The 22,197-nt window shown below is 40.9% G+C and overlaps 4 protein-coding genes across 4 annotated transcripts; 2 read left to right on the plus strand and 2 right to left on the minus strand.

Annotated features, from left to right (window-relative positions):
• Positions 1-3,535: 3,535 nt before the first annotated feature.
• On the plus strand, positions 3,536-3,939 carry LOC109677565 (histone H4). Its single transcript, XM_020153482.2, has one exon. It carries the CDS (start codon positions 3,573-3,575, stop codon positions 3,882-3,884), a length of 312 nt encoding a protein of 103 aa, XP_020009071.1. The 5' UTR covers positions 3,536-3,572; the 3' UTR covers positions 3,885-3,939.
• Positions 3,940-8,128: 4,189 nt separating this feature from the next.
• On the minus strand, positions 8,129-8,523 carry LOC109677616 (histone H4). Its single transcript, XM_020153503.2, has one exon. The coding sequence runs from the start codon at positions 8,492-8,494 to the stop codon at positions 8,183-8,185; it is 312 nt and encodes a 103-aa protein (XP_020009092.2). The 5' UTR covers positions 8,495-8,523; the 3' UTR covers positions 8,129-8,182.
• Positions 8,524-9,085: 562 nt separating this feature from the next.
• LOC141425467 (histone H3.1) lies at positions 9,086-9,604 on the minus strand. The gene has a single exon (XM_074081724.1). The coding sequence runs from the start codon at positions 9,555-9,557 to the stop codon at positions 9,147-9,149; it is 411 nt and encodes a 136-aa protein (XP_073937825.1). The 5' UTR covers positions 9,558-9,604; the 3' UTR covers positions 9,086-9,146.
• Positions 9,605-11,955: 2,351 nt separating this feature from the next.
• Positions 11,956-12,716, plus strand: H1-1 (H1.1 linker histone, cluster member). The gene has a single exon (XM_020153166.2). It carries the CDS (start codon positions 12,015-12,017, stop codon positions 12,657-12,659), a length of 645 nt encoding a protein of 214 aa, XP_020008755.1. The 5' UTR covers positions 11,956-12,014; the 3' UTR covers positions 12,660-12,716.
• The last annotated feature ends 9,481 nt before the right edge of the window (positions 12,717-22,197 follow it).

Consider the following 22,197-nt stretch of genomic DNA (forward strand, 5'->3'; position numbering starts at 1 on the left):
ACTTATTTCTCCCTATTTTAAGTAAGTTTGTTGATGAAAGTTCCTTTAGTGTTTTGTGTCTCCATTTATTCCTTTAGCACTATGCTTTGAGCCTGTAGAATCAATTCAAATGTATTTACAGATACTAGGCAATTTCACTTCTGCCTATACTATTTTCTAGAGGTTTAGAATTGAAAGTTGGTGAATCAGGATAGGGTCTATGTTTCAAGTAGTGATTGTGGTTTTTATTATATGCATTTTATACTATATTTCTGAAACTAAAAAACTAGTGTGCTAAATGGCAGCTGCAAATTTCAAAGACCTTCGAGTTTCTTTTTCCACAAATCCCTTATACTTAATATTCTTAACACATATAAGATGTGGTTTAATGGACTGCCAAAATTATTTGAACTCAGAAAAAGAAATTAAGTGGAGATGTCACTCAAGTGGTATAGTTCCTTCCTATACTTTGAACTGTGTAATTCCCTTGGATTTGTGCTCATGGTCTTAACACAATAACTTGGTTTGAAGGTATTTGCATTTTTTTTAAATTCTGGAAACTAATATGTGTGTGATTGGTGGTACACTTCATTTTCTAGATGATGTACAAGTAATTGTGTCAGGCATTTTGTATCAATAGAAGGTGCCTGACAGAGACATTGGTAAAATTGTCCTATACCAAGGTGACTGAAAGCTCAGCCCCAGCTGAAGACCAAATATTGCAATATTCTGGTTATACCTGAGATGGCTCTGATATACAGTTCTTGATTTTATATATTCTATTCATATGTAAAAAAAAAGTTTTTTTTGGTATAGGATCTGACAAGAATAACAATAAAAAACTAAAAGTGCCCATTACTGTCAAGTAGATGGGGATAGTGGCTTTGCATGGCTGTTCTCCCCCAAGCCCCTCACCTTTCCTACTCCAACCTGAGCAAAACATCCATTCTGCTTGCATACTTCCTTTACTTGAGGCTTTCAACAGAACTGCCCAGTACCTAGGGGGAGAAAAGGGAGAAGGAGGAGTAGAAATAATGGGGATTTTTCACTATGGGAATACCCAAAGCTGGTAGCACAAAGTAATTTGGGTGGTAGTTTGCTCAGTTTCAAATTCCAGCCACATTACATACTTTGGCACTTAGACAAATCATTTTTTCTATCATCTGAAAAAGGGGCATCAGTACCCACTTGATACGATTGTTACTAGTATACGAGAATTTTCTGACACAATTTTAATTTTTCTGAGAAGTGTATTATTTTTACTTATAGTCTAGGATTTTCATTTTTAAATAGCTCAAACTTTAGCTTCTAAAATTCCATTTTTCTTGTTGTTACCTTCATAGAAGTAAATTTTCACTATATATTTAAAAATCATAGAATGAGAGAAATTTATTTTTTATTTTAGCAAAACTGGGCATTGAACCCAGGACCTGGCACCTGGCAGACAATTGCTCTACTATTAGCTACTTCCTAGAAACTAAGGTTTATGAAAGATTTACTGAACATTTTGCATGAAAAGTATTTTCAACATTTTAATATTATTGCATTAAACATCTATTAGTTTGTAGTAGGGGAGCCATTGAGATAGGTTGGAAAGAAAAAGGGGTGTTTAGTTTTGACAGAAATGTCATACCAAAATTTGCCACTATTGCATAAGGATTATATTTCTCTAAAGGTGCTTCAAAAATGGCAGCTGCAAGGACATTCTAATATTCCCTTTTCTTCCTAAAAAACAAAATCATTCCCATGTGAAAGATGCACTCCCTATGGCAGGAGGAAATATTGTTCTTCAAGGAGTCGTAGAGATGATTCTATATGAACATAGAAGATAGTTTCATTTGGGAAATTTTGTAAAAATACACATTGCTAAAATAATTCTTATCTTTAGCCTCCCCACATAGTTTATTTTTCTGCAATTACCTCTCTGTTCAACTTAGGATAAAAACACTTAGGCTTTGCATTTCTTTGGGTTTTCATTTCCTTATGAGGGCTACCCTGCCCCATAAAAGTTAAAATATGCCAGGTTCCGGTGGCTCTAGAATATAAACCTGGCTACTCTGGAAGCAGACATTGGGAAGATCGTGGTTCTAAGCCAGCCTGGGCAAATAATTCTCAAGATCCTATCTCAACAAATCCATCACACAAAAAGGGGGCTGGTGGAGTGGTGCAAGATGTAGGCCCTGAGTTCGAACCCCGGTACCACACACACAAAAAAGTTCCATAAAATAAATTTGTATGCTTTTGTCCTGTTAATCTGTTTGATGCCAGATTTAGTCTCAGGCTCAGCTGACAATTGTAACAGGGTCAAGTCTTGCCTCCCTACGATTGTACAGGTTACATGCATATAACCTACACAGTGACATTATACCATAAACTGAAATTTACTCCTAATGTTGTTGGAGTCTAGAATCAGTTTTGATTAGTGAAAAGATCAAGATTTCCAGAGAAGTGGAAGAAATCAAGTTCAGAGTACATTGTTCAGTAAAGTAGAGCCAAACACAGTAGTATAAACCAGTATTCCAAACACTCCAGTTTGAGGCCAGATTATCCCAAGTTCAAGTCCACCTGTGCTTTTTTGGGGTGGGGTGGGGAGAAATGGCAGTAGACTTTCCAATGTCTCCAGTAGCAGTGACTTACTTACTGATGGTTTTAGGAAGATTGGAAACTTGAATTGCACGCGAAACTTCTCTGTGAAAAAGCTAGAAGGATGTGATTGTCAATACAACTTGGAAAAGAGAACATAAATATTTTTGAACAATCATTTTAAACATGTCACGCATAAAATTTGTCAACACCCTGTACTTTTTTTTTTTAAATCCTAATACATACAGATTTGCCATGGTAACATTGTGCTGGCAGTAAAAGCCTGAAATTGAGAGCTCAGGGCAATATCCCAACTCCAGGCAGAGTTAAAAAGTACCAGCTAGCTACAAAAGCAAAAACAAAAAACCCTGCACATACATTTGTGTAGTACTTTTTCCTGATGGTCTCTATTTTAATGTTTTGCTTACATTAGCTAATCCAAATTCTCACAAAAGTCCCATTAGTGTTATTTCATCCGTTTTATAGGTTTTTAAAGAAAAAAAGGTATCTCAAAGTTTTCAGGTCACATAGCTAACACTCATTCCCTTCTCCTTTATGGTCACACAGCTAACACTCATTCCTTTCTGAATGAGAAAGTGCAATATGTAGGAGTGGCAAAACCCCGCCTGGCTCCTTAGGATCTTGGTTGAGCCTGCAAATTAAACTGACATAAGCTAGATACGAGGATAAAGGCATAGAAATTTATTTAACACAGCTTTGCATGGCACAGAGCCCTAAGGAGATGACCCGAAGAAGCAGTGTCCTAAGTGACAGACACAAATACCAGTGTAGTCAAAGGCAGGGAAAAAACTCAAGGGACTAAAAAGTGAAAGCACTTCCTGTGTTCTTTCAGTCCTTGGGTCACTCTCCAGAGAGGGGCGGAGCAAATGGCTCTGGCTTTGTCTCCTCCCGCTCTCAGTTCTCAATAAGGTCCGATAGCAGCTTATAATTACTCATGGTCGCACGAGAAAGCTTATTGTCTTTCTAGAAGCGTTGGGAGAGTTTTAGCTATGTCTGGAAGAGGTAAGGGCGGGAAGGGTCTTGGCAAGGGCGGCGCTAAGCGCCACCGCAAAGTCCTGCGTGACAACATCCAGGGCATCACCAAGCCCGCCATCCGGCGCCTGGCCCGCCGCGGCGGAGTCAAGCGCATCTCCGGCCTCATCTATGAGGAGACCCGCGGGGTGCTCAAGGTTTTCCTGGAGAACGTGATCCGGGACGCCGTCACCTACACGGAGCACGCCAAGCGCAAGACGGTGACCGCCATGGACGTGGTCTACGCGCTCAAGCGCCAGGGCCGCACCCTCTACGGCTTTGGTGGTTAAGAGCCCCGTCCCACTTGAGTTCATTTCTAAAGGCCCTTTTCAGGGCCACCCACATGCTCACAAAAAAGCTGTGCAGGTTTTCCTTGGGGACCATACTCACTTCGCCAGCTCGGGTACAGAGGTTTGCCTGCGGAGTCTAGCGAGGTTATTGGAATGAAGCTAGAGTCGCCGAGACAAACGAGGTTGCCGGCAGGTCCCAGTGGACCTTTCCAATGAAGGACGCATGGCAGCCTGAGCGCCGGGTGGCCGGAGGGATTAGTCCTGCCTCCGCCTTAGCCATTAAAGGGATTATCAATTATTCCATAGTTTCGGTTTAGTAACGTCTAAATGGTGTAGAGGGAGTCCGATAAGGCGCCACATTTTTTTTTTTTTTTTAAGTTTTAGGAGGCTTCCCAAGTTAGAATTCAGTTTGCGCTGTGGCCGCGGGCTGTCGGCTTGTGAGCAGATTACTTAAAAGGTATTACCATTAAAAGGGGTGTTTACTCAGACTCTTTGTCTAGCGAAGTCAGGGAAAGTATGCACTTTGGCGTCCCGGGTCCTTCCCGCCCTCCTTCCACTCCCTCTGCCTCAAGTTAAACCAGAAGACTGACGTCTTGCTCAGAGGCGTCACCCCCTGAAGCCTGTTGTCTGGGTTGGACATTTCGGGTTTCCATTCTCAGGCTGGAGACTCGAAGCAGTCTCCAGTTCATGAATTCATGAGTTCCCACCCGCTAGACTAAGGCAATCTGTGCTATTTATATTTAAGGTTCCTAACCCTTTCCTGTTATTCCAAATTTGTGGCAGCGACTAGCCTTGGAGCAACAGGGAAGCTCCCTAACTGGAGAAAACATCTCAGTCCCTCCTTTTTCCAGCTCATTATCTCCTTGCCCTAAGCCTCAGAACTGATTTATAGTTTACTAAGAAAATTTCAAACAGTATGACATGGTTATGAGAAGTAGTTAAGTGGCCAAATTGAGAAACCATTCACCTAACTATTCAACATCCTTGATTTAATATACTTGAGAAATGTATTGATGGCTACTTTAGGAAAAAAAGAAGCAGAACTTCGGTGTCTGGTTACTTCACAAATAGGCCTTTCTAATCCTGGAGGAAACACTGAATATAGGGAGCAGAATAAATGACACTGTGGAGGTCAAGTGAGAGCTCTGGGTTGCAGACAAAAATTTGTGTGTCATCACCGTACACAATCTCAATCTGCCGTTTATAAATCCATGTATTCAAACACCAGTGAATGGAAAATATTGTGGAAAAAAGTACTGAATATTTACAGATATCTTCTTGCCATCATTCCCTAATCAAAATAATATTACATTTATATACTATTTGCATCGTATTGTGTATTATAAGTAATTAGAGATAATTTGAAGTATACTGGAAGATGTACATAGATTACAGGCAAATACTACAATGTATGTATAAAAGATTTCAACTTCTGAAGATATGGGGTATAAAACATGGATACTGAGGGATAACTAAATAGCAAGATTGGATGAATCCTAAGAAGTTAAACAATTTATTGCAGCATTCCTTGTACTTGTAAATGAGTGGACAGGGCAAAGTTGCACCAGGAGAAACTAGATAAACAACATATAATTTATATTCATAAAATAGAATACTACTGTAGCCCTACTTCAGAGTGAGAAAATTGTCCTCTAATATGTATTCTGGTATATTTTGGCTCAGGCAGGTCTTGGATCCCTTCATTGTTCTTGGCAATCATTTCTGGTGTCACCACTTAAATGCTCTGTGTTCTGGGAAATAGTTTATGTTCAATAGAAACAATGACCTAGCTATACAAGCCAGGTCAATTTGTAGCAGTACCAAAGCCTATGTTAGTGGTAGCTTCCAGCTAGCTGTTTCTCAATCTACTAGCAAGAATAATCCTTGTAAAGGTGTCAGGCCTACCCTCTGCTCAGAACATTCCAGTGGCTTTCCATTGTCTGCATAATAAAAGGCAGTATCTTCACCATAGCCTATAAATTATTCCACTTTCCCTGAGTCTGAAGGGGGTTGTCAAGATGCAAGACTTCCAGTGCTAAAACTGAGAAATTCTCAGGCAGAGCAGAATGAAAAGACCCTACCAGGTCTGGCACCTGGCTCTATTTTGCCCTCATTCTCTATCACATTTTTTTCTCTTCACTGATCTTGCTGTTTCTGAAACAGACCAAACATTCCCAGCATCAGAACCTTTTTTTCCCCTTGAAATTGCTTTAACTCAGATACCTACACAACTTTAGACTGTTTCATTCAGATTGTTACTCAAGTATCTACCTTATAAAAGAGACCTCTGCTGCTTATCACCTTTTGTGAAATAATTCCCTTTTCTGGCAATTTATAAAATAATGCTATTTTATCTTTTTCATAATTTTTGAAAATTTTTGTTTGTTGTTCTGTCTCCCACAATAAGAGTATAATTCCTTGAAAGTGGGGACTTTGTTGTGTTGCTAAACTATCCCTAGCTCCTAGAACAGAGCTGATATCTAATAGGTAATCTATGGAGGGTTTTATTTTGTTTTTGAGATAGCCTGGGTGCTGCTGTATGACTCAGGCTGGCTCAGAACTTGCTATGTTGTCCAGCCTAGGTGTAGCCCAAAATGAATGCATGCATGAATCTTCTACACGTTCCCAGCCTTCACCAGGCCCACCATAGTGTTGCCACAATTGATTTCCTGTTAGCATGTCAGTTTCTCTCAAGACCTGAGGAAAGATTGCAGAGGTTACAAATCAAGCAAGGACCACATGAAAGGACTGAGACAGACTTGGAGGTTTCCACCCTCTGAGGAAGTGAGTATGATGATGGAGTTCTGATCCTATCAAGAAAACTATGTAACAAAAAGGGCAGGCAGATCCTAACAGAAGCCAGTTGCAGCTACTGTTGTAGCTGCCACATCTCTCATATAGGAGATCTATATAGACTTTGCTCACAAGGTCAGGGAATTCTAATTTGCTCACTGATGACTCCAATGTCTTCAACAGTGCACAAGACCAATAAATATACCAGCTAAGAAGAACATAAAATGACCACCCTCTTTACCAGACTCATTTTTGCTCCTCGAATTCCTTAATTCCTGAAACTATTTAGTATGCAGCTATGGATTTCCTACTCAGCCAAGCTGAGTATTTTCATCATTGCCCAAGAAATCGAGCAGTTTTTCCAGTGGAAAAAAGTACCCCCAAATCAGACACTCAACTAGCCATGCCTAAAGTTATCATGCTGTGGCTGAAAGTAACCCCTACATAATGATACCCAAAAAAGCCCAGTGAAAGACGCGTTTGGATATCTTCATATGAGAGGAGGTTATTTCTCTATTGGCCAACGTTAAGTGAGCTCTCAATCCCTTCTCTGGATGAGTTCTGAAACCTGAGAAATTACTTGAACCCATGATTGGATCAGAGACATCCTTTAAGACTCGGTGACTATAACTTGCTAGACAAAACCCAAACTTCTTAATCTCGCACAGGCCGCCATTTGGAGTGACAGCTCCTACCCTTACCAAGTTCACCTCTCCCTCTCTCAATGATGAAAAAAGAAAAAAAAAAATCAACTATATCAATATAGTTTACATACTATAAACTTAGTGTATTTTCCAGTTGTGCAACCATTAAAAGTAATTATAGGACATTTCCATCACCCTGTGAAGGAAAGAAAAAATATGGCTAACTGCTGAAACCCGCTGTTGACAGCGATAGAGGCATCTTTTCTCCTTAAAACATTATGTCCCCTGAGTATCCTGGCAGTTTGTCTGGTTTCCATTTCAGACTTTTTTCTCTGTTATCGGTGGCGATAATTACAGTACGGTTCCTGTACATGACTGAGGAGTAGCTACATGTTCGTTTCTACTTTATAATCCATAGAATAAAAGCAACAATAAAAAATCTAGAGCGGTATTTTGCAGTTTCTCGGTAAGCACTCAATCTCTTTCCCTTCCTGCTCTGGGGCTTGCCTCGGTAGACATTAGGTCATCATTTCTGATTGGTAGACAGTGAAGAGTAGGACACGCTGATAAGGCAGTGTTTCTCTTTGTTCGGTAGAAAGTAATACAAGTTCCTTGCAATACTTTCCACGCATTTTTCTTGAACTGCACTCCTACACTCTTATCTAACAAATGCAAGCGAAAGGATAAGTGGTCAAAATATATGGGCCTATATTGTAGCCCATATTTCCTGCAGTCTCTGCTCTGGGAGACTTTCACCGTCCACCTAGACTCGCGTGACATACATTACAGCCCTTTCTTTTGAGTAGTTGGGTGGCCCTGAAAAGGGCCTTTGGTTCAGAAATGCTGGTTAAAAATCAGACCTTAGCCTCCGAAGCCGTAGAGAGTGCGGCCCTGGCGCTTGAGCGCGTAGACCACGTCCATGGCGGTCACCGTCTTGCGCTTGGCGTGCTCCGTGTAGGTGACGGCGTCCCGGATCACGTTCTCCAGGAAAACCTTGAGCACCCCGCGGGTCTCCTCGTAGATGAGGCCGGAGATGCGCTTGACTCCGCCGCGGCGGGCCAGGCGCCGGATGGCGGGCTTGGTGATGCCCTGGATGTTGTCGCGCAGGACTTTGCGGTGGCGCTTAGCGCCGCCCTTGCCAAGACCCTTCCCGCCCTTACCTCGTCCAGACATGGCTACACAAGAGCGCCAACTGTAAGAGAAAGACTGGCAGAGCCCATCTTTATATATCTGCCTCCTCCCTTTTCCCCACCCCCAGCAGCGTTAGAGAATGGAAAGCGCAATGGCGGGAAACGTGACGCCTACAGTCTCCTCCCCACTGCCCTGCCCTGCCCTGCCCTGCCCTCCCCTCCCCTCCCCTCCCCTGCCCTCCCGCCCCTCTCCAAGCCCTAGAACTAGACGGGGGCGGGAAGGCAGAAGACATTTAGGCCTTTGCTTTAACTGGACTGTCTTTAAACTTGGAGGAACCGGGTTTAAGAATTTTAATCTAAACTCATATGACCCCCAAAGTATTTGAAACACAAATACTGTTAATGGTAATGATGCTTTTCACACCCTAATTTTAACATTGACGTTAAAGGCTGAATTGTATACTGTACGTAAGGGTTATAAACTGTCCAACTTTCCAACTTGTAAAATTGCTACATTCAAAACGCAGATTCTCATGTGCCCTTTAATCCCTAACAGTATTAATTCCTTTTCATTCTCAGGTGTTTGGCCCACTTGTATAGACTAGTTGTATTACTAGTGTTTAACAGCCGCTTTTACTTGGAAATGTGGGTGGCTCTGAAAAGAGCCTTTGGTTTAAAGTCTCAAAAAACGCCAATTATGCCCGTTCCCCACGGATGCGGCGGGCAAGTTGGATGTCTTTAGGCATGATTGTAACACGTTTGGCATGGATAGCACAGAGGTTCGTGTCCTCAAATAGACCCACCAAGTAGGCTTCACACGCCTCCTGCAGCGCCATGACGGCCGAGCTCTGGAAGCGCAGGTCGGTCTTGAAGTCCTGCGCGATCTCGCGCACCAGGCGCTGGAACGGCAGTTTGCGGATCAGCAGCTCGGTGGACTTCTGGTAGCGGCGGATCTCGCGCAGCGCCACGGTGCCGGGCCGGTAGCGGTGGGGCTTCTTCACGCCGCCGGTGGCCGGCGCGCTCTTGCGGGCGGCCTTAGTAGCCAACTGCTTACGTGGCGCCTTGCCGCCGGTGGACTTACGTGCGGTTTGCTTAGTACGAGCCATGATGACAAACAGCTACAAAATCAAGACAACTTAGAAGTCAAAGCTCAGGAAAGGCATTGGTAGTATTTATAGCATGTAAAGTGTGGTGATTGGATGAAGAATTGTTTAGCTATGACGTATCAGGCTCAGATTGGCTTATCTTCAAAGCGTCCAACAAATGTCCAGTTTCATTGGCTACTATAGTCAATTTTTTAAAAACTTTTGTTTGACATCTAATTGCAACCTGACACTGATTTCCATGGCATTGTAGTTCTCCAATACTGTTTAACGACCAAGTCTTGGAGGGAAGGGGTAAAGAGTAAAATTGTCTACTCCCCAAAACGTGTATTTTCCCTGCTTGTTTACCCGATACAGTTTCTAAAACCTTTTGCAAATACGGGATCTTGTAATCTTATGGCCTTTCATTGACACCTATGAAGCATAACCCTAAGCATAGTAAAAGTATATTGCTGAACAAACTTTCTGTAATAGGACATCTTTTTGTTAAATGTTCGTGCGGCTCACTGGAATTCTATACTTGGACTGGGATATATATTGTCAGGTGGAAAATGGCGGCGGGCGAAATTCTCAAGCATTGCTGCCAGGTACACCGACCCTGCAGCCCACTTTCGCGGCAGGCGGGAGACGCTGCCCAAAAGAAACACGAAGTCAGACTGCAGAGAATACCCATCAATGAAGAGTATACCTTAAGATTCCTTCATATGTCAAAATGTTGAAGTGGTGAATGCGATTCTTTTATACTAACAGGAGGGAGACCAAATTCTACCTTTTGATTGGTTTATTCTCTTATCCGCAGTGGCCATTAAGAAAGCAGATCTAGCATCCTTCATTTGCGTGGAGTGTTCCCATTTTATTGGAAGCCACATGTTAACACAATGGAAACAAAAGGAGGCAGGAACCATTATTTGATTAAGAAAGTAGCATAGAAACTGGTCCTGAGTCAGGTAATTCGGAGTGTTTCCGTTTTAAAAAACTGCGTTCGATTAAATGCTGTGCTTATTACACCAAGAAAGGTTTGTGTATTTTAAAAAGGGCGTACTTAACAAAAAAGCTAAAATCTGTGTACGCGTAATTTTTTCATTTGTTCTCTTCCAAATTTAGACTTCACATGAAACACTTTGAAGCGCTTCTCAAAAATGACAGGCAAGAAAGATTAGCGGAGAGCACCGACACAGTATGAAGCAGGAATCATTCCATTTACTTCATTGTTTTAAAGGAAATGTGGCAAGTCACAGGCTCCCTTGGCTACTGCGGACTTGTTTGAAAACTACTACATTGTGCTGGCGGGAATGAGATGCCATTGTCTCTGCCTCTTCCCTGCTCTCCTCAACATTAGGTGCTTACCCAGGATTGTGGAAAAGGACGTCAGTTTAAAATCGTTTATTCTCCTGTTAGTTTACAACTATTGGTTCGAATGTGAAATTGTAGCATGTTGATGCTTTTAAATGCTCTTTACAGCCTTAAAGAGATTTCCCTAAAAATCTTACCCCACGGATATTGCCCTGTTTCTACACAAAGGGGACCTTAACTCCTGGGACAATGCCTGTCATAAAACCGGCTTGTCCATCTGTTTACTTAGCGCCTCTTGTAGGTTCCATTGTGAGCCTTATCAGCCCATATTGAATAGAAGAGATAACTGTGTCACAGTGTTTATGGTGCTGACATAAGCATAGGCTGTAAACAGCGACCATTTGGGATATAAGGATGAAAGGGCATTGAATATTTGCAGTGCTGGACTGCAGGAATAAATTGCAATCCTTTGCACTGTCGCACACACGAAGTTCAAGCGATTAGTTGAATTCTGGAGTTTTCTACGATTCATTCTCCTTTGGCCAAAATACACGAAAATTGTACCACACACCTCTTCAGCCTTGTCAGTAAATATAGGGGCATGGATTGAGAACCTGTCCTGAACCTACAGACAAGGCCTACAGGCTCACTTTCCTCTTTCCCTTTCTCCTTCCCTCACTATCCAAGGCAGTATCTTTTACTTTCCTTGAAAACCATAAGTAAACATCCATAAGGCATCTTCTAAATCCAAGTTAAGCTCCTTGGATTTTTATTTTTGGATAACTTACAAATACCCCCCTGTGCCACAAAACGAGCTGCTTTTCGAGAGGGAAATAGCAAATAGCACCCTCTGATGTTACTGCGCGGCACAGCGCGACCCGAGTCTGCCTAAAATTCCAGTCTCAAGGATTTGGCGGGGCGATTTGGGGGATACGTTTGCGCGCGCAGAAGGAAGCTAGACAATGAGCCCCAGCAGCCCGCCAGCTGCCTTCTGAGACTGGGCGAAGACCCGGACCGCTCACGGAGGCGCCAGGGTGCGAGAGGCGGGGCGCTAGCGTCCACCAATCACAGCGCAGCACCGCTCTATAAATACTCCTCGCCCAGCTTGCCGCGTACTCCTACTTTTCCCGGACTTGCTCTTTGGTATTGTTTGCTGAGGCAGTGACCATGTCTGAGACACCGCCGGCTACCCAGGCTACTTCTACTGTTCCTGAGAAGTCCTCGGTTGTCAAGAAAGCAAAAAGGGCTCCTAAGGCTTCTGCTAAGAAGCCTGCGGGCCCTCCCGTGTCAGAGCTTATCGTCCAGGCTGTTTCGTCCTCTACGGAGCGCAGCGGGGTGTCCCTTGCTGCGCTCAAGAAGGTGTTGGCAGCCACTGGCTACGACGTAGACAAGAATAACAGCCGTATCAAGCTGGGTCTCAAGAGCCTGGTGAGCAAGGGTACCCTGGTGCAGACCAGGGGCACTGGCGCATCCGGCTCCTTCAAGATAAATAAGAAAACGGCTTCTTTAGAAGCCAAGCCTAGCACCACAAAGGTGGCAGCAAAAGCTAAGGCATCTGGCGCTACTAAGAAGCCTAAGAAGGCTCCCGGGGCTGCGGTTAAGAAGAGTGTCAGTACTCCGAAAAAGGCCAAGAAGCCTGTGCTGTCAAAGAAGCCTTCCAAAAGCCCTAAGAAAACTAAAGCTGTGAAGCCTAAGAAAGTGGCCAAAAGCCCTGCTAAGGCTAAGGCTGTGAAGCCCAAAGCGGGCAAGGCGAAGGTAACCAAGCCCAAGACTGCCGCCAAGCCTAAGAAGGCAGCACCTAAGAAAAAGTGAGCAGTTCTGGTTGGAGGCTTCTTCCAGTAACCCAACGGCTCTTTTAAGAGCCACTTAAAAATTCAAAAAAGAGCTTTACACAGATCCATCAACGCAGCCAGACCTGGTACAGCTGTTTGGAGGACTAGCTGGATGCCAAGTCAGTTTTAAACAAAGCAGATTTTTCCAAATGTAGCTAATTCGGGTAGGTACTATCTTGCTCTGCCTGAATACCGGCGCTGAGGAGGAGATGCCATATTTATGAAAAAACAAGGTCAAACCTGTGGCCCAGGCTCTAAAATGTGCTAAGTGCCTCTGGTCTACACAAACCTCTCTCCCTGGCCTATGAGACCAAGCAGGCACGTCATAGCAGCCTTTTACAAAACTGGGTGGCTGTGAAAAATCACAGGTTAATCAGAAAAACCCATGGTAAGAGCCACACCCTCTCCGCAGGTGTGGGTGATGAGTTGTCTTGGTAATAATGGTGGTTCCTTGCAGCAGGTGGTGCCTAAAAGCACAGATTGTTCTTCCTGGGGCAGCTTCCAGGTGGGCTTGGTTGGGGCAAATTAACTGCAATGGTTTTAGAGCTAAAGCCCAAAAGGCCCTTACCCAGTTTCTCTGTTTATAGAACGAGAAGCACTCTCCAGACTGGATGTTTGAAAATTTCATTCTGTGTGGTAGCAGGTGGTATTTCATTGCTAGCAGGACTTTCACATCTAGTGGAAACACCTTGCATTTAAATACTGGGGATCCTTTTGCAGTATGCCCCTATAAACTTGCAATTTTAATTTTGGGATTCAGATTTCAATAGCATCTTCACTGGACAAAAAACCATACATGATAAACCAAGCTTACTCCCTTTTAGTTAGTGTAGAACTTTACATGTGCACATAAAAGTTTTATAATAAATTCTGTTTTGAGAGGTCTTTTTTTTAACCATTGTTTTGCTTACTCAGTCCTCTTAAAAGGCCACAATATATGCACTTCACATCCATGTTCCCCTTCCCAAACCGATAACCATGTTTTCCTTTGAATTCAGTCTTTTACATACATCTGTCCATGTACATACATGGCTGTTTTGGTTTTCAGTTATGGTTATTTATTTTAAAATGATATATACATTCCTGCATCGTTTCTATTTTAACAAAACCTTTAGAAAATCAAGTCCTGTGGGAGCAGTGACACAAGCCTGTAATCCTTAGAAATTGGCAGGAAGAACTCTTGTTCTAGAGTAGCCTGGGCTTCCTAGTGAGAGTGAGACCCTATCTACTGAATAAATACATACATAAATAAAAATTTAAAAATAGGTTTCCAGAGCTGAGACTGCTAATTTTAGAGTTCATTTTAAACTTTAGTGTTGATGTACCCTAAAAATAGCTCACACTTCTAGAAATGTGAAATAGTTTTCCCATACCTCAAAGTGCAGTCATATTCATTTCTGTCAGTCTAAAGGGTATTAAATTATTTCTCATTGCTTTTCATTTGCATTACCATGGCCACCAATGCATCCTTTCTTTAGGTTTGTGTTTATGTATGTGTGTATGTATATTTTTATGTGGTGGAACTCAGGGTTTAGGGCCACTCTACTGCTTGAGTCACATGCATCTCATGTGACCAACCCATTTCTTTAGTTTATTTGAATATGTTCTCCAGGGAACTGCCTGCTTATATTCTTGCTAATTTTTCACTGAACAGTTCTTTTCTTGTCCCACTGTTTTTTTTATATATAGCGATAAACCTTATACTTACCACCTTTGTTGAAGGGTTTTTTTTATCCTTTTTTTCTATATGGTACATTTTCCATTTCCATATATATATATATATATATATATATATATACATATACATATCATGTTAGATATAAATAATTTTTTGCTATTGTTTGAGTCACAAATGCCTTTTATGGCTTGTAGGTTTCCAATTTTGGTTAAGAAACTGCAGCCTACCCTTTTACTTGTACAGTCTTCTAGACTTTCTTTTAAGATTTTTGCTCTTTAAGAAAATTTTAGTCTTGCTAGGCACAGTGGCTCATGCCTGTGGGGAGGCAAAAAGTCAGCAAGATCTCTTTGCAACCTATAAGCCAGGCATGGTGGTATTTTCCTGTCATCTCAGCTATGCAGAAAAATAGGTAGAAAGATTCCAGTCCAGGGCAAAAACTGGAAACCCTAACCAAAAAATAATCTAAGGCAAGAAAAAGAGAGGGAGTGAGAGACAGAGGGGGATGGGGAGGGAGGGAAAAAGGGAAGGGAACGGGAAGGGCTCCTTCAAAGCACTAGTGCTAGTGGGAGACTGAGTTCAAACTCTAGTACATCAAAAAGAAAAGTCTCCAATTGATAACTAACAGAATTTATTTTATATTGCTTACAGTTGAATTTGATCATTTCTCTAAGCTAAAAAATATACCATCTTTTTACTTATAAAATTCTTACATAACAAGATTTAGTTTTTGCATATTTCTGATTCCTCAATATAATTATATACCTTTCTTAATTTTATTCCTAATTCATTTATAGGACTATTCCTACTAGGAGTAGAACACTCTTTCCATTTCCTTTTGTTAAGTTAGGTCTGCTAGGAACTAAGAAATGTATTAATATTTTGTATTCAGCTTACTTAACAACTTTTGAAATTCTATTTATTCTTTAAACTAGAACCTTTGAGTTTTTCAATCAACAGCAAAATAAATTCATCTCTTTTGTATTTTTCCCAATATGAATACCATGCATTTTCTTTTGTACTGCCTTTGTTACAAATCTCCAAAGTAAAGTTGAACAATAATTTTAGTAGGTACCCCATCTGTTCTGGGTATTAATTAACATAGTATTAAATATTTGTTCTTTAGGATATTTATTAATTTTGTTAATTGTGTTACTTTTAGATTTTCTTCAATTATTTTACTTAAAAAATGTTTTTTGAATGGTTGCTAGAGTTTCATGTACTGATTTTAATTTGTTCAGTTCTTGCTTAAATGTTAGACCCTAAAACATGATGTGGATGAAAGACTGAACAAGAAATGAGATGTAGTTTTCTAAGATGGTCATTTATAAGAGAGAAGTACGTGTGAAGTGGCAGAGTTGGGAGAGGGCAAATCAGAAATTCTGTGGCATTTTCAGAGTCTGAGGTTACCACATGGAACAGGGAATAACCATCTGGATCAAATGCTGCTGACAGAATAAAGTGAAAAGCCTGAGCCTACTTACTATTTCCTTGGTTTAGCAGCATGGAATCACTGGTAACCTTGACAACAACTTTTGGGGAAGATGGAGTTGATTTGAGGTGGGGTTATAAATTAGGGTCTTTGGTATATGGGTAGTCTTTAAAGCCATGAGATTGGGTTAGACCACCAAAGAAATGACAGAGGTAGAGAAGTGTTAAAAAAAAAAAGGGGGGGGGGTTGGAGATTTGTTATCAAAGATAAGGAGACCAGGTCCTGATCACTTATCATGGATAATGCTGGCACAATAATTCTACCTTGGCAGGGGGGAGAAATGACCCAAGCCTTGTATGCACATATGAATAATCAAACAATAAAAAAAAAGGAAAAAATAAATAAATAAAATAAAATGGAAAACTTAAAAAAAAATAATTCTACCTCTGTGCTTCCATTTGCAGACTTCAAAGCAAAGGGACTGGATTAAATAAAGTAGTATTTTTCAACAATAGATTATAGCCTATTGGGAATGGAATAGAATAGAACATATTAGAAATGTGCCACATTGTAAAGGTAAATGTCTTCCTGGAGTTAAGTACATGCATGCATTTTCTGGGTCTTGAAGTAGAATGCATTTCTTGATGGTGGTCATAGTCAAAACAAGCCTGAAAACCTGTTCTGAGTTACTGTGGTCTTAGCCAGATTTTTCACTTATCTGTTGGCTCTTCAGAGAGAGTACAAGCCCAAGTGTAAAAGTCCAGGTGCTTCCTATACACCCCAGTGGTGTCTGCTTCTCTAAACTACGGCCTGGAGGAATGCTGGAAGTGACCCATAAATCTGCACAATCCAATGTTCACAAGTGGTACCATTAAGTCAATGACAGTATAACTCTCCCCCTCCCAAATTTAGTAGATTGATTTTATCCTTTTATTTATAAAAAGTTATATTCTACATGAGTCTTAATTGTGCAGCAAATATTCATTGTTTTAATATTGACAAGTGAAGTAAAAACTGAATAGCTGTTAAGCAATTCACAATCCTGTACCTAAAGCAAATTGGAGATTTAAAATTTTATTCTGGATGCTTAAAATCCTTATCATTGAAAAAAAAGTAGAAGACTCCAACAGTCTTTAACATACAAACAGAAGAATCATAACAAAACAAATATAAAGCTCAATGAAGGAACATAAAGTGAACACCACTGCAATCAACAAGTCAAAAAAGAGAACATGAGTCAACTGATCCTTTCTTTCAGTCACTAACCCATCCTTTATCCCTAAATATTGCCATTATCCTGATTTTGAGCACTATTTTACTCTACCTGTTTTACACTTGATCTAAGCCAAAAGGCCAAGAAGGAGTAGTGGTACTTGCTTTAAAAATCTGTATAAAATGGAAATAAAACAATATAGTCCTTTGTGAATATATAGTCTCACTCAGAACCTTGGTTTTTTATAGATTGACACGTTGCTATGTACAACCGTAATTAACTCATTTTTCTCACGTATTTCATTTTATGAATGTACCACAATAAGTGTCTATTCCACCATTGGTGGATATAAGAGGGTTTTTTGTTTTCTTTAGCTATTACTACAACGCTGTGACCATTCCTGAGTATGTAGCTTGGTTATATGGGCACACATATCCATTGTTTATATAACAAGGACTGGAATCACTGCATTAAGTACTCAACTTTTTGAAAGTGGTACAATGAAAAATAAAACCTCAGTTATAAACAAATATGGATGAACCTCACAAATCTAATATTGAAGTATATACATAGCTCCTATGATTCCATATAACTTTTTTTTTTAAGTAGAAATTGTTTGGTTTGTTTTCAGACATGTAGCCATGTAGCCCAGGCTGGCCTTGAATTGATCCTCCTGCCTCCACTTCCCAAGTTGAGGTGCTGGGGGGTAACAGGTGCACACTACAGCACCTGGCTCTTGTTAGTCTTTTTAAATACTACTTATTGTGGCAAATGTGCAATGGTAGCTCACGGTGGTCTTATTTTACATCTTTTATCTTTTTTATGGAGTTGCGTGTTAATCTGCTTGGACTGCCATAATAAAATATCACAGACTGGGTAGTTTAAACAAAAGGAATTTATTTTCTCATAGTTCTGGAGCCCAGAAATGCTAGATCAGGATGCTTCCTGGCTTACAGACGGCCAGCGTCAACATGTGTCTTCATGTAGCTCCTCTGCATGTAGAGCGAGCTCATGTCTCCTCCTCTTATAAGCACAACACACCTATCAGATTAGGGCCCCAACTTTATGACCCAAATTGACAACTTAGACTCTGAGACGTCCTAGGGGGAGCAGGTACTCTCACGCATTGCTGATAGCAATGTATTTCCCTACGGAGAGAATTTAGGAGCATTTAATAAAAATGACAGTCTATTTAGCCTTTAAGGCAGAATTCCTACATTTGGGAGTCACTTTAAAGATACTAACAGGAAAAAGTACTAACATAAAGCCATTTACTGCATGCAGCACTGTTAACTGTTTTTCCTGTCCTGGTTATTTGATCACTCCAGGTGGCTCTATATTCCATTTAAAGGGAAAAGATGGTGCAGTGCCCTGAAACAAGAGGATGCTTCTGGGTGCAATTTTAAGATCTTGAAGAGTTATTTTGTGGAAGTAAAGTGAGATGCTAACAGGCTTTCACTTTGCACCATTTTTAGATGCACTGACTGGAACAGTAAACATGAAAAAGAAGTATAAAATTTTAGAGCTACATGACTCTCTTCTTCATTTCTAAGCAGTAAAACCAATATCAAGGTTCTTCAGTAAATATCACAGAGAAACCTAGGGCTCAAGCAAGAGTCAAGTGAAGGATCTCAGGCATTACAGGTGAGATAGACCTGGAAAAGCGTATGTCATAGAGTAGGAAGTACTGAAGGAGGAGGTGATTGATGTTGAAAGAAAACCAAAGGTTGCTCCTACCTCTGTACTTCTAGGTTTTGTACTCAGCTATTTCTATCTTATATATCATTAGTTTATTAAGGGTAAACCAATATTAAAAAAAAGTTTTATCCTCCCCAGAACCAATTTGTTATTAGTTCCTGGGAAGATAACTGGCTTCACATGGCTTGATTTAGTCTGTGTGTGCTGCTATAACATAAGACTAGGTAATGTATAAAGAACAGAAATTTATTCCACACAGTTCTGGAGGTATGGAAGCATGGGTGCTGGCATCTACTACAGACTTTCTTACTGTATTATCCCAGGACAGAAGGTGGAAGGTCAAAACAGCATAAAAGAACAAGAGGAGCTGAACTCATTTTTATAACAAACCCATTCCCATGACACCAACATTAATCCATTCATGAGGGCAGAGCCCCCATAGCCTAGCACCACTTAAAAGTCCTACCTCACAACACTGTTGAATTGGGGGTCGAACATTCAAACCACAATACTTCTTTCTCCCCTGATTGGTCTGGGCATCTTCCTGGTGGCCAAGCTGGGAGCAAAACACCAAGAGGATGGCAATTTAGTGACAGGAATCAGAGCCTAGAAGGAGAATCCACTCTCTAGCTGTCAGGATGCAGGGATACAGAAACTGCCCAGGCTTCAAAGATAGAAAGATAAAAGTCCAAACACCTGCTCTATCACTTCTTGGACACTGATGTTTGACAATCTCCTTAGTGTCTCAGAAACTTAGTTTTCTTAGCTGCAGTCTGGGGTAAAATAATTGCATCTCTTACTTCACAGGCTAGCAGTATACTATCTATGTTAAATGATAAAGGAGAAAATGGATCCCAGCACTTTGGTGGTTACAAAATAAATGACTGCTGGAGAAAGTTCACAGTGGCTTAAGAGAGCCAACGGATAAAATTTTCAGGCATTTTGTGAGCCAATTATTAAACTAAGCCATTATTTAAAAATAAATAAATTTTAAGTAACTTATGTATAAAGTTAAATACCAAACTTTTCCTAATTATTTTGCTTTTGTCATTGGTAATAAGGCTATTCATATCTCTTGTGATATAAGTAGTTTAAAATCCACTATAGTGGGAGTAATTATGCCATAAAAAACGACCAAACACTAGAAATCAAGGAGGTTGGGGCTTTCGGTTTGGGGTTTTTTGGCGGTGATGGTGGGGTACTTCTTCCAAGAACTGATTGTGAGGCCTGGATGTGTGCTGTTGGTATGTCTGTAGAGCACGAGGAGGCTGATTTTTTCAGAGCATTGAAGATGTGCAAACTGGAGCCGACTGTTGTTACTGGATTCAGCTGTGACTGCCAGGTGAATTCCTCCTATGGTGATGTCAACAAACATAAAAATAAACAGGACGTAAATGAGAAGGCTTGCTCATCCTTCCAACCCTTACCTTTTCCAGCACCTCCAGGTAGGCCCTGGCAAGATGCTAGCAAAGCCAAACTGGAATCTATAGAAGAGACTAGATCTTCATTTCCAGCACAGGGTGGTTTCATATCACCACTCTGGCAAACCTTGGGCTATCTCATATCCATGTTGTTCCTTTGAACTCTGTCATGCGTTTGCAAAAAATCCCTTCATTGTATTCTCCTGGTTTATCTTTTTCCTGTTAGAATCCTACTGTGGCATTCTTTCATTTAACAGGAGTAAAAAATGACAGTAAAAAACTTCAGTAAGGAAGTTAGCATTCTGTTATGATGGTTCTATGGTCCCCATGAAGATAAGAATGAGGTGGCAGCTGAAAGTGTGTGTTATAAGGGTTTAGGGAGCGCTCAAAGCTTTCAGAGAGGAGAATGTATAAAACAGCTGTTATATAGTATGCAGGTCCCATGAGGACAGAGATTCTGCTCATTCACCACTGAATCCTTAATGGCTACACTTAAGTCTAATGCAGAATGAGTGCTTAATATTTTTTAACAGAACAATTCTGAGAAACTCAGTAGGACTCATGGGGCAGTGCAGAACACTCAGGTGAGGTCTGTGGCCATGAGTTTATATTGTTCAAAACATTTAAGGTTAAGTATTTTTCTTCAGCTAGCTCAACCATCTCAGTATTGATACAGGAAACACAAAAGTTTAACCAAAATTGAGGTGTGGCTGTATCTGGAGACTGGTAAGAACATGAAAACAAAGGAGTTGAAATATGAAAACAAAAGAGTGAAGTACTAATGAGTAAGAGAAACTTACTGTTGGGAAAGGAAAGTAAAGATAAGAGGGGACAAACATCTGCTCTTTTAAAAGTCTATGTTCCCTGGGTTTATTACCTTTTCAAAGCTAACTTTGTTTTTGACCATTGCTAAAATTTTGTTCCCTATTTTAAGGCTATTTTTTTTCTATGCCCTAACTAAGCTTTTATTACTTCCTTTGCAAGTGACTATGCAAGTAACCAAGAATGATGAATTCATGACTACCACTTTGAGCTGCAAACAGAGAAAATCCATTGGGCATTTTTTTGCTATACTGCGGTTTCAACTCAGGGCCTCCACCTTGAACCACTCCACCAGCCCTTTTTTGTGTTGGGTTTTTTTGAGATAGGATCGTGCCAACTATTCGCCCAGGCTGGTTCCAAACCACAGTGTTCCTGATCTCTGCCTCCTGAGCAGCCAGGATTACAAGCATGCACCACCAGCACCTGGCTCTGAGTGATTTTACTGGTGCCAGTATTTTTGTATGTGACTTAAATCTGGGCCTGAACAGCACCATAAACTACAATTGTCTTGAATATCTAGATTCCAGGAAGAAATTAATAGACCAAGATTCCTGAAGCTAGAAATCCCACTGTCATTAGAAAGCCCTGGAATGGAAGGGGGGCAGTTTCACTGGGAACCAGGGTTTTTTCTTCCCCTCCTGACAGTCTGAGAACCAGGAAAATGACCAAATTATTCCTCAATAAGATGTCATCTCCGTTCCTCCTAAAATGTTCATACTGTTTTTAAATTGTTGCTTGTCAGTAGTTTATCCCTTTAAGAGCTTGCTTGTGGTCCATACTCCTATGCTTGGAGGAGTTGTAAGGGTATAGAGTTCAAGTTTCCATTACAATTTGACAATTGTCAAATTTTCTACTCAAAAATAAGGAATCCACCTTAGAGAGACAGACTACTGCCTGTGGGAGCTTATCTTTATATGGTATAGGATCTGTTAAAACCCTTTTGTGAAGACTGAGCATAGCTTATTCTTTTGATCCCCATCCTCTGATTTCCAGTCAGTTTTTCTCCATGTAGGCAGCCCTTGTCCAGACCACCTTGTCTCTCATCCAGCCCATCAGAGTCCTTCCCAACTGTACCCAGTGCACCTAGAGTCTACCCTCAAGATGCACACAATGATCCTAAAAGGGAAAACTTGGAATGAGACTTGCAGCTAAAGGGAACCTTCCTAAAGACAATAAACTGACAATTCCAGAGTACAAATGAAACAAGTGACACTGCAGTGTAAGAGTGCAGGGTGAAGTATAGAAACCCAAAGGGAA

This window comes from Castor canadensis, chromosome 8 (genome assembly GCF_047511655.1).
Source record: "Castor canadensis chromosome 8, mCasCan1.hap1v2, whole genome shotgun sequence".
Classification (NCBI taxonomy): Eukaryota; Metazoa; Chordata; class Mammalia; order Rodentia; family Castoridae; genus Castor; species Castor canadensis.

Bases quoted from the DNA above. Each gene is read 5' to 3' on its own strand.
- LOC109677565 (XM_020153482.2), top strand. From the start codon at position 3,573: ATGTCTGGAAGAGGTAAGGGCGGGAAGGGTCTTGGCAAGGGCGGCGCT.
- LOC109677616 (XM_020153503.2), bottom strand. From the start codon at position 8,494: ATGTCTGGACGAGGTAAGGGCGGGAAGGGTCTTGGCAAGGGCGGCGCT.
- LOC141425467 (XM_074081724.1), bottom strand. From the start codon at position 9,557: ATGGCTCGTACTAAGCAAACCGCACGTAAGTCCACCGGCGGCAAGGCG.
- H1-1 (XM_020153166.2), top strand. From the start codon at position 12,015: ATGTCTGAGACACCGCCGGCTACCCAGGCTACTTCTACTGTTCCTGAG.